Source organism: Aplysia californica, unplaced genomic scaffold (genome assembly GCF_000002075.1).
Source record: "Aplysia californica isolate F4 #8 unplaced genomic scaffold, AplCal3.0 scaffold00215, whole genome shotgun sequence".
NCBI lineage: Eukaryota > Metazoa > Mollusca > Gastropoda > Aplysiida > Aplysiidae > Aplysia > Aplysia californica.
In genome coordinates this window covers 634,062-647,772 of record NW_004797485.1, presented here as the reverse complement: position 1 = coordinate 647,772, position 13,711 = coordinate 634,062, and the positions used below count along the sequence as shown (strand labels likewise).

Genomic DNA, 13,711 nt, shown 5'->3' with positions numbered 1-13,711 from the left:
TCCAAAATGGGAAGTTGTAACAGTAACTTACTGTACTAAAATTTCATGATCTGTTCTTTTATTCACTGAATATCTTCTACTGGTTTTGCACAGAGCCTTCATAGCACATACTAATTTGGCAATTTTTGTTTGTTTGAGTGAAGAGAAGTAAGACAGGCAGACGGAAACAACAGAGGGAAAGTCAAGAAGTAGGACCGACCAGTGGCGCCCCCTAAACACCTGCAGGGCAAATTTGAAGTGAAATTATATTTGTCACTGTCATGGACTTACAAACCTAAGCTTTGAGCAGTCTGCTGGTGCATACTGTCATACAAAAGAAGCAATAAAAATACTAGACGTTTCAAAATGTTTATTTTAAGAAATACGCAATGGTTAAAAAAAAACTATCACACAACTTGCATTTTGCATTGAAACCATATTTTTTTGTTTTGTACAAGCAGTCAGTACATGCAACATAAAAACCAAGCAATCGAAACATCATGTCCCAAAACTATGCACATCTGCCATGCACTCGACAACTAAAAATAGAGGCAGTTTTTTTCAGAATCCTCAATTAAGGATTCAGTCGGCAACTCCCTCCCAGCCCCTGGTTTTATCAGAGGACTTGACAGATCTGTATATAGGGGAAACAAAAAGCCGCACTACACCTACCAGTCCTTCCTGATACACCCGTTGAAAAGTCCAGAAATGCTGGTTATTTGTTCATAATCTTACAACCAACGAAAAACACAAACAGAAAAAAATACAATGGGCTCTCGTATTCAATGAACGGTGAGCAAATGATGGTGAGAACAGGAGGGAAAAAAAAAATCTTAAAAAACTTATACAACTAAACATGACCATACTGACAAGTCACCCTCTCTGAACGCATTTCTCACTCTGATTGACTGCTCCAACAACACAATGCCATGTAAAAGCTTCAGGAACAATGATTGATATAAACACTGGACAGCAGCGAGGACAAACAATCAAGCAAACGCGCACACACACATGTACAGTATTGATTATGAAGAAACAACTACATGCTCATATCCGCCGGGGCTCGTATGTCGTCAATCTTGAGAATCATGCGCACCAGCTGGGAGGCTAACAGGATCTGTTGCTTCTTGGCTGTCAGCGTCTCAATCACATGCTGCTGCTTCATGTCTGCAACAGAGATCAGCGGGATCGCTGGTTACGTCACTTCACAATTGAAAGCATCTGACAAACATATCTAAAATTTAGTGCTGCCTGGAACTTGACACAATAGGCAAGAGGCACAATTACTCTCATTGCCCCAGCTATTCTTGATTATTCACAACCTTTATCAACAATTATACTGCCTGTAGGTTGATCTGAAATATGAATAGCGACATAAAAATAAAAGGGCGCTTTTTGCTAGAGATGTTTCTGAAATATGTGTGATTAAAGTTAATAGGGCGCCATAAAGAAGAACAGGGCCATGTCAGAAAATTCAAATTTTCTTTGGACCAATGCAAAGGGTGTTCTTGAGCTACCCCACGACTATAACACTTAAATGTGAGTTTGAGAATGACAACATCCATATAGTCTCATTAGTTTGGAAAGACTGGGCATTTACTTCTACACTGCTCAAATGTAGACAAGTGTGGCTAAACATGACAAACTGCTGAATCTACATCCTCTCTTGCCACTGTGTCAATTACCCTGGCACCACATGAGAGACAACATCATTTTTAGTTTTCGTAGGGGTTTTACGGCGCTCACAACTGCATAAGGTCATATGAGCGCCAGAAGGTTAGAGGTGTCACAAGAGAGCAAAAAACATAAAAAAGAAGAAGGGGAGATAAGGATGACAAATGTTTCATAGGAAAGAAGAAGCAAACCACAACAGAGTACCCGCCAACCACCAACAACATCACTGAAATGCAATGCAGACAAACTCTTTCCTAAATGAATAAAATAAAAACAAAGCGTCAAGACAGGCTATTATTTCCCATTCTCAAGAGGCTCAAGACAAAAAATGGCAATTTTTAAAAATTCATAATTTTGATCTCAAAACACTGCAATGCTTAAACTGCACTAAACACACTTCTGTAACTGCTGACGAAAGAAAAGAAGTTGTTGCGACCAAATACTGGACCCTGTGGTTCAATAAGACAGACGCACCATAGACTCTACTCTCCCAGGCACTCGATAAAGAACCCACCCACCACAACGTGGACGTCGGTACATGTGTTCTATGAACCTCACCCAACCTACTGTAGCAAAACACTTTCAATATTTCACCAGCAAGCTGTGCAACCGTTTTAAGCCCAGAAAGCGACAAGGTTTTTTTAAATCTCAGGAAAGAGAAAAAACTGTCTTATTCTTTTAAACATTGTAACAACATTATGTATTTTTTCTCCCCCCTCCCCCTCGGATTTGAACAAATAAGCATATATGCAACCATAGATTAAGAAACTGCAATATAACTTTTTTTCTTCTTTAAATCTTCAGAACTCGCTCTAAGATTTATTATCAGGTAGAGTAAATGTATGGCCGATTTCAAGAGTCTGAGGGAACAAATGATCCCGAGGACAGAGGTTCACAGCCAGCATTGTTGTAGCATGGTGTCTGATCTGTCAGGCCACAGCAGGCACTGCAGAAATTCCTCATGCAATTTGCACGGACAGGTACAACAGGAACACAGTCTTACTTCAGCTTCCGTCTGAGATTTACAGCGTTTGCAACTTTATATATTTTTTTAAAGGTCACATGAGCGCGCAGGACTCACAGTTGGCTGTTTTCACATTAGCTCGCAATGCGACTTCTTTCAACTATTTAAAAATAAGAATAGTTGACATATTTCTATATACATGAAAATCCTGTAGTAGAAAAAACATCTCAGGCACTCACCGTTTGTTCCTTTGTTGAGGCAGTCGATTCCAAGGAAGGGGTTGCTCTCCTTCACCTGCCTCGACTTGACCTCGGCCAGGGTGTGGATGGGTGACAGGCCGCTGTTCTCCGCCAGCGCCAGGGGCACACTCTCCAGTGCCTGGGCGAACGAGCGGACGGCGTACTGTTCTAGCGTGGAGATCTGAGGGAAACAGACAAAACACACCACTCAACATACTGGTCAGGTGTGGACAAAACACACCACTCAACATACTGGTCTAGTGAGGAGATTTGAGGAAAAAAAAAAGCGATAACAACACACGGGAGTGTGGGGTGGGTGTTTTGTGGTGGCGGAAAGAAGGCAAGAAAGCCCATCGCCCGGTATACTTTTCAAACCTATCTTTAGTCTGGCACCCATGTAGAGAAACTGGTGGGTTGCATAAATATTTGTGTAAGACGTCGTGGTGAAATCAGACCCATGTCAAAATAACTAAACCGGAGAAACTGTCATTTTCCTGCCAGTTTGCAAATTTTTTGGCTCAACCCCTATTATGTCCATATAAAAACATATTTCAACGCGAGTTTTACTGAAAAAAATTCATTAAAGGCACAAAATATGTCGTTTCGTTTTTCAAGGACTCTTATCTATTGGAGTTACCAAACTTTGGCAGCTATTTTCTTGCTAATTTCACCACTGAAACAAGGCGAACTCCCCTCCTTCAATTGCAAGTTTCTTGACTTCTGTCCAAGTTGACTGGATATTTATTTAATTGCAAGCAAGACAAATGAATCAGCTTTCAGATGATACCAATAACTGGACACGCCCCCAAATTGACAAGCGCCTGATTCCATTACGCCGTGACACATGATATATGATTTTCATTATGTTTAAGATAAGATACATCTTTATTGTCCACATTCCGGCACATTGGTTCGGTGTTTCACTACTTTCACTACGTACACACATACAGGCTTACAGCCACATGCATAAAATAAATAAACAGTAATATAAACAATAATGTTCAGCTAGATACATAGTATTCTGATTGTAACTCAATGTTATTCTGACGCATGCTCTAAGATCATATGAATACTTGTAACAAGACGGTAAGATGGAAAAAGTTCCATGGATGACGGTAAAAATGACCTGTATCTTTCTTAGTTACAGATCAGAAGCCTAGGTCTTTTACTTCTGACTGAGGAAACAAGGTATGTTTATCGTCCAAAAGGATAGGATTATTTTTTTAGTGCAGGCTGTAATGTGAATACAAATAATATACAGGTATAAAAATATTTTTATTGAGCTGAAAATCCATACGCTATGTGCATGCTGGACTATTGTGTATGGCTGATTTCAAGAGTTCGAGGGAACAAATGATCCCGAGGACAGAGGTTCACAGCCAGCATTGATGTAGCATGGTGTCTGATCTGTCAGGCCACAGCAGGCACTGCAGAAATTCCTCATGCAATTTGCCCAGACAGGGGGTGGGGGTGGTGGTGTGTGTTGGTGTACTTATCAAAGCATCAGCTAAACATAGAACTGCCACAGTACTTTTAAACCGAAATGAACGCCTTATTCAACTTTGTTTCAAACCAAAAAATTTCAATTAATTTGAGTGCATGAATTTCATCGCAGGAAAGAAACTAACAACAAAAAACTGATATAAACTTCATACAGAGAAGCAAAAGGCCACTATAAAAAAATTAATTTATTTTACAATACAGAAATGCATGCAGGCACTCCAAATTTACGGAGCATGTTTAAAAATATGCCAACATCCTGTGACTATTTTTATACTTCGACACCCCCCCCCCCCCCAAATGAGGACAGTTTCTAAAATCTAAATTTCCCGATGTACCAGGAAAATCAGCACCTATTATTTACTAAAGCAGTAAAAAAGAAGCAAAATTAAGGGAACAAGATTCAAACAATAGCAAAAAATTAGTAGCAGTCTGGTGTTTCAATCAAAACAACCCAATTTAAGATGAGAAGAGAGAATATATGTCCATTGACAAATGGTACCGAGCTCACCTTATCAGCAGCTTCCTGCACAGCTAGGGAGGCGGAGATCTCAGGGGCACCCCCGCCATAGACAATTCTGTTGTCTCGGACGATGTTACGAATCACACACAGGGCGTCGTGAATACTGCGTTTTGCCTCATCCACAATCTGTATGAGGAAAGAAAAAAAAATATATTTTGAACATTCACATTCACAACAGTGGTTATTTGACGAGGGAAGCGAAATGCAATGGACCCCCCCGCCATATGAAAACAGATGACGCAAAGAGTAAGTCAGTAGGCATGGTGCACAATACGGTTATGTCACATTCAATATCCCAATTACAAAACACTGCATGTTATGATATGAACACTTTGTAACAAAAGACATGACTTATGTAACACATGCCTTAGAAAATGTCAGGATGACTTCAAGCGTCGGTGAACAAGAGGTTTCACAGACAGAGGTTCACAGCCCACATTTCTATAGCATGGTGTCTGATCTGTCAGGCCACAGCAGGCACTGCAGAAATTCCTCATGCAACTATCAAACCAAAACTAACCTAAAAGAAATGAACTAGACATACATTTTGTAGCTTACTGTGAGTTACCAACACAAACACTACATACTGTTACCAACAGAATACGAATCACAATTATTTCTAAGAACGTCTTAAGAGCTCAGAATAACTGTTTATATAGAAATATAGCCTGTTCCATGATAGGAGAACCCCATTACGTATTTTCTAAATACACGGGATGGTTTGTAACAACAAGATACCATACCAAATATTCCCAACTAAAGTTAAGCATAAACAACCAAAGCAAATCAGTTACAAGGCAGAAAAGTAAGAATTTTACAGTACTTGCAACACAATAAGGTCATATAGGCGCTGCAGATTAGAGGTGTTACAAGGGAGTAATAAACACAAAAAAAAGGAGCAAACCACACCACAGTGCCTGCCAACAGCAGTAACATACACACATTTCTAGCGTTCTTTTTGGACAAGGAGAGCACAATGCCACCCCCCCCCCCCTTATGAAACCAGACGAAGTAAAGAGTAAGTCAGTAGGCACGGTACACAAAATGGTCATGTCACTTCCAAAATATATCTCAGTTACAGAACACTGCACGTTATGATATGAACACTTTGCAACAAAAGACATGACTTATGTAACACATGCCTAAGTAAATGTCAGGATGACTTCAAGCGCCGGTGAACAAGAGGTTTCACAGACAGAGGTTCACAGCCCACATTTCTATAGCATGGTGTCTGATCTGTCAGGCCACAGCAGGCACTGAAGAAATTCCTCATGCCGCACTAGCCCAGCCCATCTCCACTCTTCTATCAAATCAAAACTAACCTAAAAAATAAAAGACCTAAACATACATTTTGTAGCTTACTGTGAGTTGCCAACAGAAACACTACATACTGGTACCAACAGAATATGAATCAGAATTATTTTTAAGAACGTCTAAAGAGCTTAGTATAACTATTTATATCTAAAAATATAGCCTGTTCTATGATAGGAAACAACCCTTTTTTTATTTTCTACATACACGGGATGGTTTCTAACAACTAGATAACATACCAAATATTCCCAATTTAAGCATAAACAACCAAAGCAAATCAGTTACAAGGCAGAAAAGTAAGAATTTTACGGTACCGAACTTGCAACAGAATAAGGTCATATAGGTGCCAAAGATTAGGTGTTACAAGGGAGTAACAAACACAAAACAAGGAGCAAACCACACCAGAGTGCTTGCCAACAGCAGTAACATACACACATTTCTAGCGTTCTTTTTGGACAAGGAGAGACAAACGAACCCCCCCCCATACCCCACATGAAACCGGACGATGTAAAGAGTAAGTCAGTAGGCACGGTACACAAAATGGTCATGTCACTTCCAAAATATATCTCAGTTACAGAACACTGCACGTTATGATATGAACACTTTGCAACAAAAGACACGACTTATGTAACACATGCCTAAGTAAATGTCAGGATGACTTCAAGCGTCGGTGAACATGAGGTTTCACAGACAGAGGTTCACAGCCCACATTTCTATAGCATGGTGTCTGATCTGTCAGGCCACAGCAGGCACTGAAGAAATTCCTCATGCCTCACTAGCCCAGCCCATCTCCACTCTTCTATCAAATCAAAACTAACCTTAAAAAAAAACAAAAAACGAACTGTACATATATTTTGCAGCTTATTACAAGTTGTCAACACATAAACTACACTTCCCTGAAAAGAATGATTTAAAATTTCATACAACTGGTTACATAAAGTTATAGCTTATTTTTCTAAACACGTCTTGAGTTTCAGACAAAAAGATACTATACGAAAAATTCCATACACATACTCTCAAAGCAAACCATTTATAAGGCAGAAAAACAGAAAAGAGGCCAGTTAACCAGCCCTTAACCTGAACACACACACAGTCTGAGAGTTTTACCATTTTGTTACCACCACGGATGAAGATGGTGACAGCCCTGGAGTTGTGGCACTCCTCTATGACCAGCATGCGCTCCCTCGTTGTGCCAAAGTTGAGCTCCCGCACGATACCGGCCTTGCCCAGCTTCTCCTCCGTCAGCTCCTCAAACCGGGGCACAATGCGCCCACCGGTGGCGATGGCAATCAGCTGTAAGGGTAAAGAAAAAACAAAAAATCCCAACATGTTACTGCACGAACCACGACAAAAGGCAGAAGTAGAGTACCACCTCATCATGATGACCACAGCCAGTTACTCTAGATTTAAAAAAAAAAAAAATATGAGTATAATGGCACTTGCAACACAATAAGGTCATATAAATGCCTGAGATTAGAGGGTGTTACAAGAGAGTAACAAACACAAGAAAGAAAGAGGGGAGATAAAGGCGACAGCAAACAACACCAGAGCACCCACCAACCACCCAGTACTCTAGCTCTAAATCTAAGCACTAGATAAAACACATAGGAAATGATGGAGGGGGAAACAGGGCCACTTCCATTTTACATAATATATAAGGTGTACGTTGGCTTCTCTACTTCACTTCTCCCTTCTGCTGATACCATTGGGTGCAGCAGGGATTGCAGGGAGATACAGACTTCAATCAACCTTTCTCCTGTCTGTAGTCTTGGGTAAAAAAAAAAAGTAAACAGACTTCCATACCCAGACCCTCAATAATGCATTAAATACAATTTCACATACAGGTTTCCAGCTATGTATTAGCAATCAATGGCATAACTAGTAAATGTCCTTTATGCAAAGATTGTTAGGGCGATTTCAAGAGTAGTCGAACAAGTCGTCCCACACCAACAGAGGTTCACGCCCTGTACTGTTGTAGCATGGTGTCTGATCTGACAGACCACAACAGGCCTGCAGAAATTCCTCATGCTCAAAACTGTGATCAGGATCACCAAATAAAAAGGCTAAGACACACAAACAGTGAAAAGTCCAGGGAAAGAGTGGGATGGAAAGAAAAAATACACGAAAGAAGTACGAAGCCAAGGAGGTTAGTTCCCTGCTCGTAGGTTTGTTTGTTTGAGTAAAGAGAAGCACATCAACACAATAATGGTCATTTAGTGCTGGGAAAAAATAAGACCGACAGACAGAATCAACAGAGGGGTAAAGAAGTAGGACGTGCGATTGGTGCCCTGCAACCACCAACTTGCTGGTAGGGCGTAAAAGAGTTTTCCGTTAACTCTAAAGGAAACAAAGTAATGGCCAATAAGAGCAACGGAGAAGGTAAATATGACAGGGATAAATAAAGGACAGAGAAGCTGTATGTCTTGTGAGAGGGGATCTATCAAGATAACGATGGACACATAACGACAAAGCCGTACCTCAATTTCGGGTCCGCCCACCCATCTGACCGCAGGCAGCTCTCTCTGCAGCAGGAGGTGGTTGGCCTCGTCGTCAAAACCCCACTGGCAAATGACCAGGTTGGCTCCCTTGTCTTTCACCTGGGGGTGGTTGAGAAATATGACAGTCAATAATGAAAAAAGAATCTACAAACCATGATTTGATGGTACAAAATTACACACACCGCTTTTGGTAGTATGTAGATATATATATGTGCGATAAGATTCCCAATTCCCGATGGCCAAATCCGGGACTCCCACCAGGTAATTCTGGCTTTAGTGTAACTAAGAGTTTTACAGCACTTGCAACACAATAGGTAACATTTGTGCCAAAGATAACAAATTTTTTACAAGAGAGCGGCTAACAAAAAACAAAACAAAACAAAAAAAGCAAACCACACCAGAGTACCCACCAATCACTCACTTCCAGGAAATCCAGGACAGTTGTTGGCAAACCTGCCATTGCAATGGGAGAAGGAAAAAAAAAAAAAAAAAAGAAAAAAAAAGTGCACTCACTGTCTGCACCATGGACTCGAACTTCTCTCTCTCGTAGTCTCTCAGCTTGTGATAGTCTTCTACACTGGTCACGTCCAGCTTGTGCTTGGTCTTGGGTTTGGGGGGCTCAAATGGGCAGGTCAGGATGGCGATGCGGGCGTCTTTCACGCTCTGGTGACACGGCCATTGGGAAGGGCATCTTTTAGTAAGGTTTTCTTTAAAAGTTTTAGCAAGACTTTTACGGTGCTTGCAACACAATAAAGTCAAATATATAAATGTCGAAGATTAGAGGTGTTACAAGAGAATAACAAAAACAAAAAAAGGATAGATGTTTGATAGGAAGGAAGGAGCAAACCACACCAGAGCACCCGCCAACCACCCACAGGCTTACCCTGCTCACCACTCTAGCCTCAACAGAACAAAGTCTGCTTCGACTATCAAGGAAATAGCAGTTCACAAGAGAGTGACAAACACAAATGAAGTAGAGGAAAAGTGATGATAGCAAACATCTGTCTTGAGAATCACTCTCGGCTAAGCAAAAAAGTGAACACTAACCTTGGGCATCTGTGGGTGACTCATGTCCTTGTCGACGATGACGCCCTTCACCAGCATGGTGTCCTCCAGCTTGCCGCCCACTTTGCCCTCCACCTTGATCAGCTCAAAGTCCACGTCCTTGCGCTCAAAGTCTGCCACAGACAGGATGGCATTCACGGCAATCTCCGCCATCTGCCGATGGCATCGGTTAACGCTGAAAAAAATAATAATAAAAAATCCCAAACAAATGAACAATAAGAACATCACGAAAGACATTACATTTGCACGGAATTATATTTTTAGTAAGAGTTTTACAACACTTGCAATACAAATATGCTACATAATTGCTAAAGATTAGAAGTGGTACTGGAGAGTAACATAGAAAGAAAAGATAGGGCGATAAGACATATATCTGGTAGGTTACCACAAGGCAAGAGCTCAGAAGTACGGGAAGAAGCAGAGATTGGTATGATTACTAGCATGAAATTGCTGGTAAATCAAACCCAAAAAATCTGAATTTTACTACGAGTTGAAACTTCAAGCAGTTGTGCAAAAGAATATCCAAGAACAAGCAGCACAAGTTCCTACAACAATATATAGTAAACATATAAGAGGTCCCAGCCCACACTAAGGGCAACATCTTGTAGTGGCGTTGGTGGCCTAATGGTTAGACTACCGGACCCGTAATCGTGAGGTTGCGGGATCAGTGGTTTGAGCCGCGGGCCCAATGTTGTGTCCCAGGGAAAGGCACTTTACACGGATTTTCCTCACTCCACCCATGTGGGAATGGGTACCCGGCCATAGACAGTGAAAGATCTTGTCAGTATGTTAGTGTTTTAGCTCCTATAAATGGCAGCTTGAACAGTATACTTGTCGAGAAGTAGAGGTTTCAAAATGCTCTCAAGTCTGCAGGGGTAATAGTATCGATTGTGAAGCACAGAGAGCTTGCTGTTGAGCGAGGATTTGCGCTATGCAAATGCTATCTATTATTACAGCACATGCTTCAACACTTCAGCTCCGTGGACTGATAGGATGGCACACTACAAGTTACATCCATGTGTTATTTTGGAATGTCCCAAAGCTATGCAGACTGTACAATTTCTGATTTTTCAGCTGCAGACACTCACATTTTGGAGCCCAGGGTGGTCATGGCCAGCTTGATGAGGGGCTCTGGATCCTTGAGGTCCACCGCGAAAGTCTCGCTGATCTTGTCCAGCTGTGCCACCGCAACCTTGGCGGCCATCTCGTAGCCATCGGAGATACGTATAGGGTGGATGCCTCTGTCCAGCAGCTTCTCTGCCTGTTCCAGCAAAGCTCCAGCCATTACTGACGAAAAGACAAAAGAGGAACACACATGAAAACTCATTTCTCAAACAAATGACATTACCACATTATTTTCTGCTTAAAAAGCTCAAAAGACAAGACTAGCAAGTGCATTTTCCTTCATACCATTATCAATTAGTATAATTGTCTCTACATCTTGGACTGGGCGAAGCCGGTCAGTTTCATAATCTTAGTGTTTCTTTCACATACAGCAAAGTCGCAAACTACTTGAACTGGGGGCATGTATTTACAGAGAACAAAACTCTTCGCCTTTGTTATTGTTTTTGTACTTACCCACAACACCAGTGGTTCCATCCCCGATCTCATCGTCTTGTGACTTGGACAACTGAACCATTAGCCTGGCCACCTGGTGGTCGACGTCCATCAGATCAAGAATGGTGGCACCATCGTTGGTGACAGTCACATCTCCGTCGGGGCCGATCATCATCTTGTCCAGGCCCTTGGGCCCCAGGGACGTCTTGATCACATTGGCCACCGATTTGGCAGCCAGAATGTGAGACTGAGTAAAAAAAAGAAAGAACGTAAATGAAAAATGAAAGCCACCATCTGAAAGAAATACTGTAGTGTCCGCATGTTAACTAATTAAGATACATAGTTAGGCTAGATAAATACCCTTTCCAATTTATATTCATACATAATTACACTTGTCACCTTTATTAGATCCAAGTTATTCGAAAAAAAAAAAAAAGCAGCAGTCTTCAATCAAATTGTGCCAGAAACCCAAGAAGATGACGTGAAAATATGTCATTCATCTATATTTGGGCCAATCAGAGGTGTGCGTTAGGTGCTCTCTGTAGCTTCATCTAAAATACAGAAGACACATTTCCGCCATCTATTTTTTAAAACGTATTCCAGGGCTTCCATCACCAGTGCGGGCCTGCTTTGCCGCCTAGCATGCAATGGGCTACGTCACTAGGTTTCATCGCCGACTGCTTGGGCTGTGGGTGCGAGTCACAAGCAGATAGCTAGAGAACGAAGAGGTCCAGCGTGCATGTTTAAGATACCTTGGTCTAAAATCGATAAAACTGGGAATCCATAGACACGGAATCTCTCTCTCTCTCTTTGTCCTTTTAAACTCCCAGAGGAGCATAGGCCATCAAAAACATTTCTCCAGCGAAGCCTGTCCAGTGCATCCTTTTCTAGCTGTTTCCATTTCCGCTTCCGCTCGCCTCCATGTCATCTTTGGTCTTCCTTTCTAAAGGTTTTCCTTGTGAATTCCACGACAAAGCCTGTCTGACGATGCTCGTCGGGCGTCTCCTCAGGGTGTGCCCAACACATTTCCATTTCTTCACCTGTGTCTGCCTTTTCTGGCCTTTGGCTACTTTTCCCCCCACAGTTGAGCAATTAAGTGCAAAGTCGTCGGCAAAGTCCAAGTCTTCCAACTGACTGGAAAGGGTCCACTGTATTATGCCACCGCGTAGTCCCGATGTTGTCGGTCTCATTATCCAATCCACTGCTAATAAAAAGAGAAAAGGCGATAGCAGGCATCCCTGTCTCACTCCTGTTTTCACCTCAAACGAGTCTGTCCGCTGCCCTCCTAGTAAGATACTGCAGCTTATTCCCTCACTCATAGGCCTACATCTTAATCTTCTTGATCAATCTCACCAACTGGTCTGGTATTTCGTAGTGGCGCATCGAGCTTCCATCTCAGTCTTTCCAGTATGGTACCATTTAAAATCTTCCTAGGAATGGACAGGAGCACGAGTCCACAGCAGTTCTGCAGGTACAGATCCCTCAGACAGAAATATTGTCCGAAATCGTTATTCCAGTCTGTTTTGTTTAAAAATAAAACAGGACAGGCCTTGCCTTAGCCTTAGACTGATTCTGTTGAGCCTCAGGCCTGAGAAGAGGCTTCTTTGGGGAGGACTTCCGTAGCGAGCGACCACTATGAGACAGAGCAGAATTGAGGGCTTGGGGTAGGGGTAGGGTTAGGTCTAGGGCTCTTCTTTATTGTGTTTGATGGGGTGGTCGCTCTAGACGGAAGTCCTTCCCTTCTTTGTAATTTTAAGTCTTAAATAGATGGATCTAGATTTCTAGATCTTGATCGAAAACTATATAGATCTAGATTAATTATATTGTGACTCATGGACCATCGGCACGGGCAGGCCTAGATTAGAAGAGAGTAGAAGAAGGGGATAGAGGAATGCTGCTGTTCTGTTAGACAAACTACAAAGTAGGCTACAATTACAAAGACAAAGTAACAAAGACTAAACTGTCCTTCATCACTAATTTGAGACATTAACCTCTGATAAAAACCCCGGCCCAAAAAATTCAATATGCACCCTAAATAACCAAATTCTGAAAGAAGAAACAAGCTTTCGAAAGAGGCCAGTGAGAAGAACCTAAAGAAGATTCTAGAAGAAATCGAAACTAGACGTACCTTGTGGGCATTAATCCCCGTCAATCGAGATTTCCTTTCTTGATCTCGAAGAATAACAAATGGCCTCCCATATTCATCGAAGGCTATTTGCCCTGGAAGTGCATTCATAATGGAAAGATGATGAAAACAACCCAAACACGGTCGATGTCTTCGGATTGGAAAATGGAATTCTAAACAGGTCACCGCAGGCACCGGTGTAAACAATGAGTTACAAGATGGCGGTGTCTGAATTCTCGTTTTCAGCGAGATTTTCAACGAAGATCCGAGAGCGGA

General features: G+C 41.8%; 1 protein-coding gene across 1 annotated transcript; it reads right to left on the bottom strand.

The window, feature by feature from the left end:
* Positions 1-332: 332 nt before the first annotated feature.
* Positions 333-13,678, bottom strand: LOC101845697 (T-complex protein 1 subunit epsilon). The gene is made up of 10 exons (XM_005099493.3): positions 13,439-13,678; positions 11,332-11,557; positions 10,842-11,040; positions 9,736-9,928; positions 9,202-9,351; positions 8,668-8,787; positions 7,298-7,483; positions 4,868-5,005; positions 2,857-3,037; positions 333-1,146 (listed from the first exon to the last, which is right to left on the bottom strand). Exons 1-10 carry the CDS (start codon positions 13,544-13,546, stop codon positions 1,019-1,021), a joined length of 1,629 nt encoding a protein of 542 aa, XP_005099550.1. The 5' UTR covers positions 13,547-13,678; the 3' UTR covers positions 333-1,018.
* Between the last annotated feature and the right edge of the window lie 33 nt (positions 13,679-13,711).

Bases quoted from the DNA above. Each gene is read 5' to 3' on its own strand.
- LOC101845697 (XM_005099493.3), bottom strand. From the start codon at position 13,546: ATGAATGCACTTCCAGGGCAAATAGCCTTCGATGAATATGGGAGGCCA. The intron at 9,352-9,735 runs GTTAGTGTTCAC...CCGTGTCACCAG, and splicing joins GTCACCCACAGATGCCCAAG to AGCGTGAAAGACGCCCGCAT. The intron at 3,038-4,867 runs GTGAGCTCGGTA...TGTTTCCCTCAG, and splicing joins TGCAGGAAGCTGCTGATAAG to ATCTCCACGCTAGAACAGTA.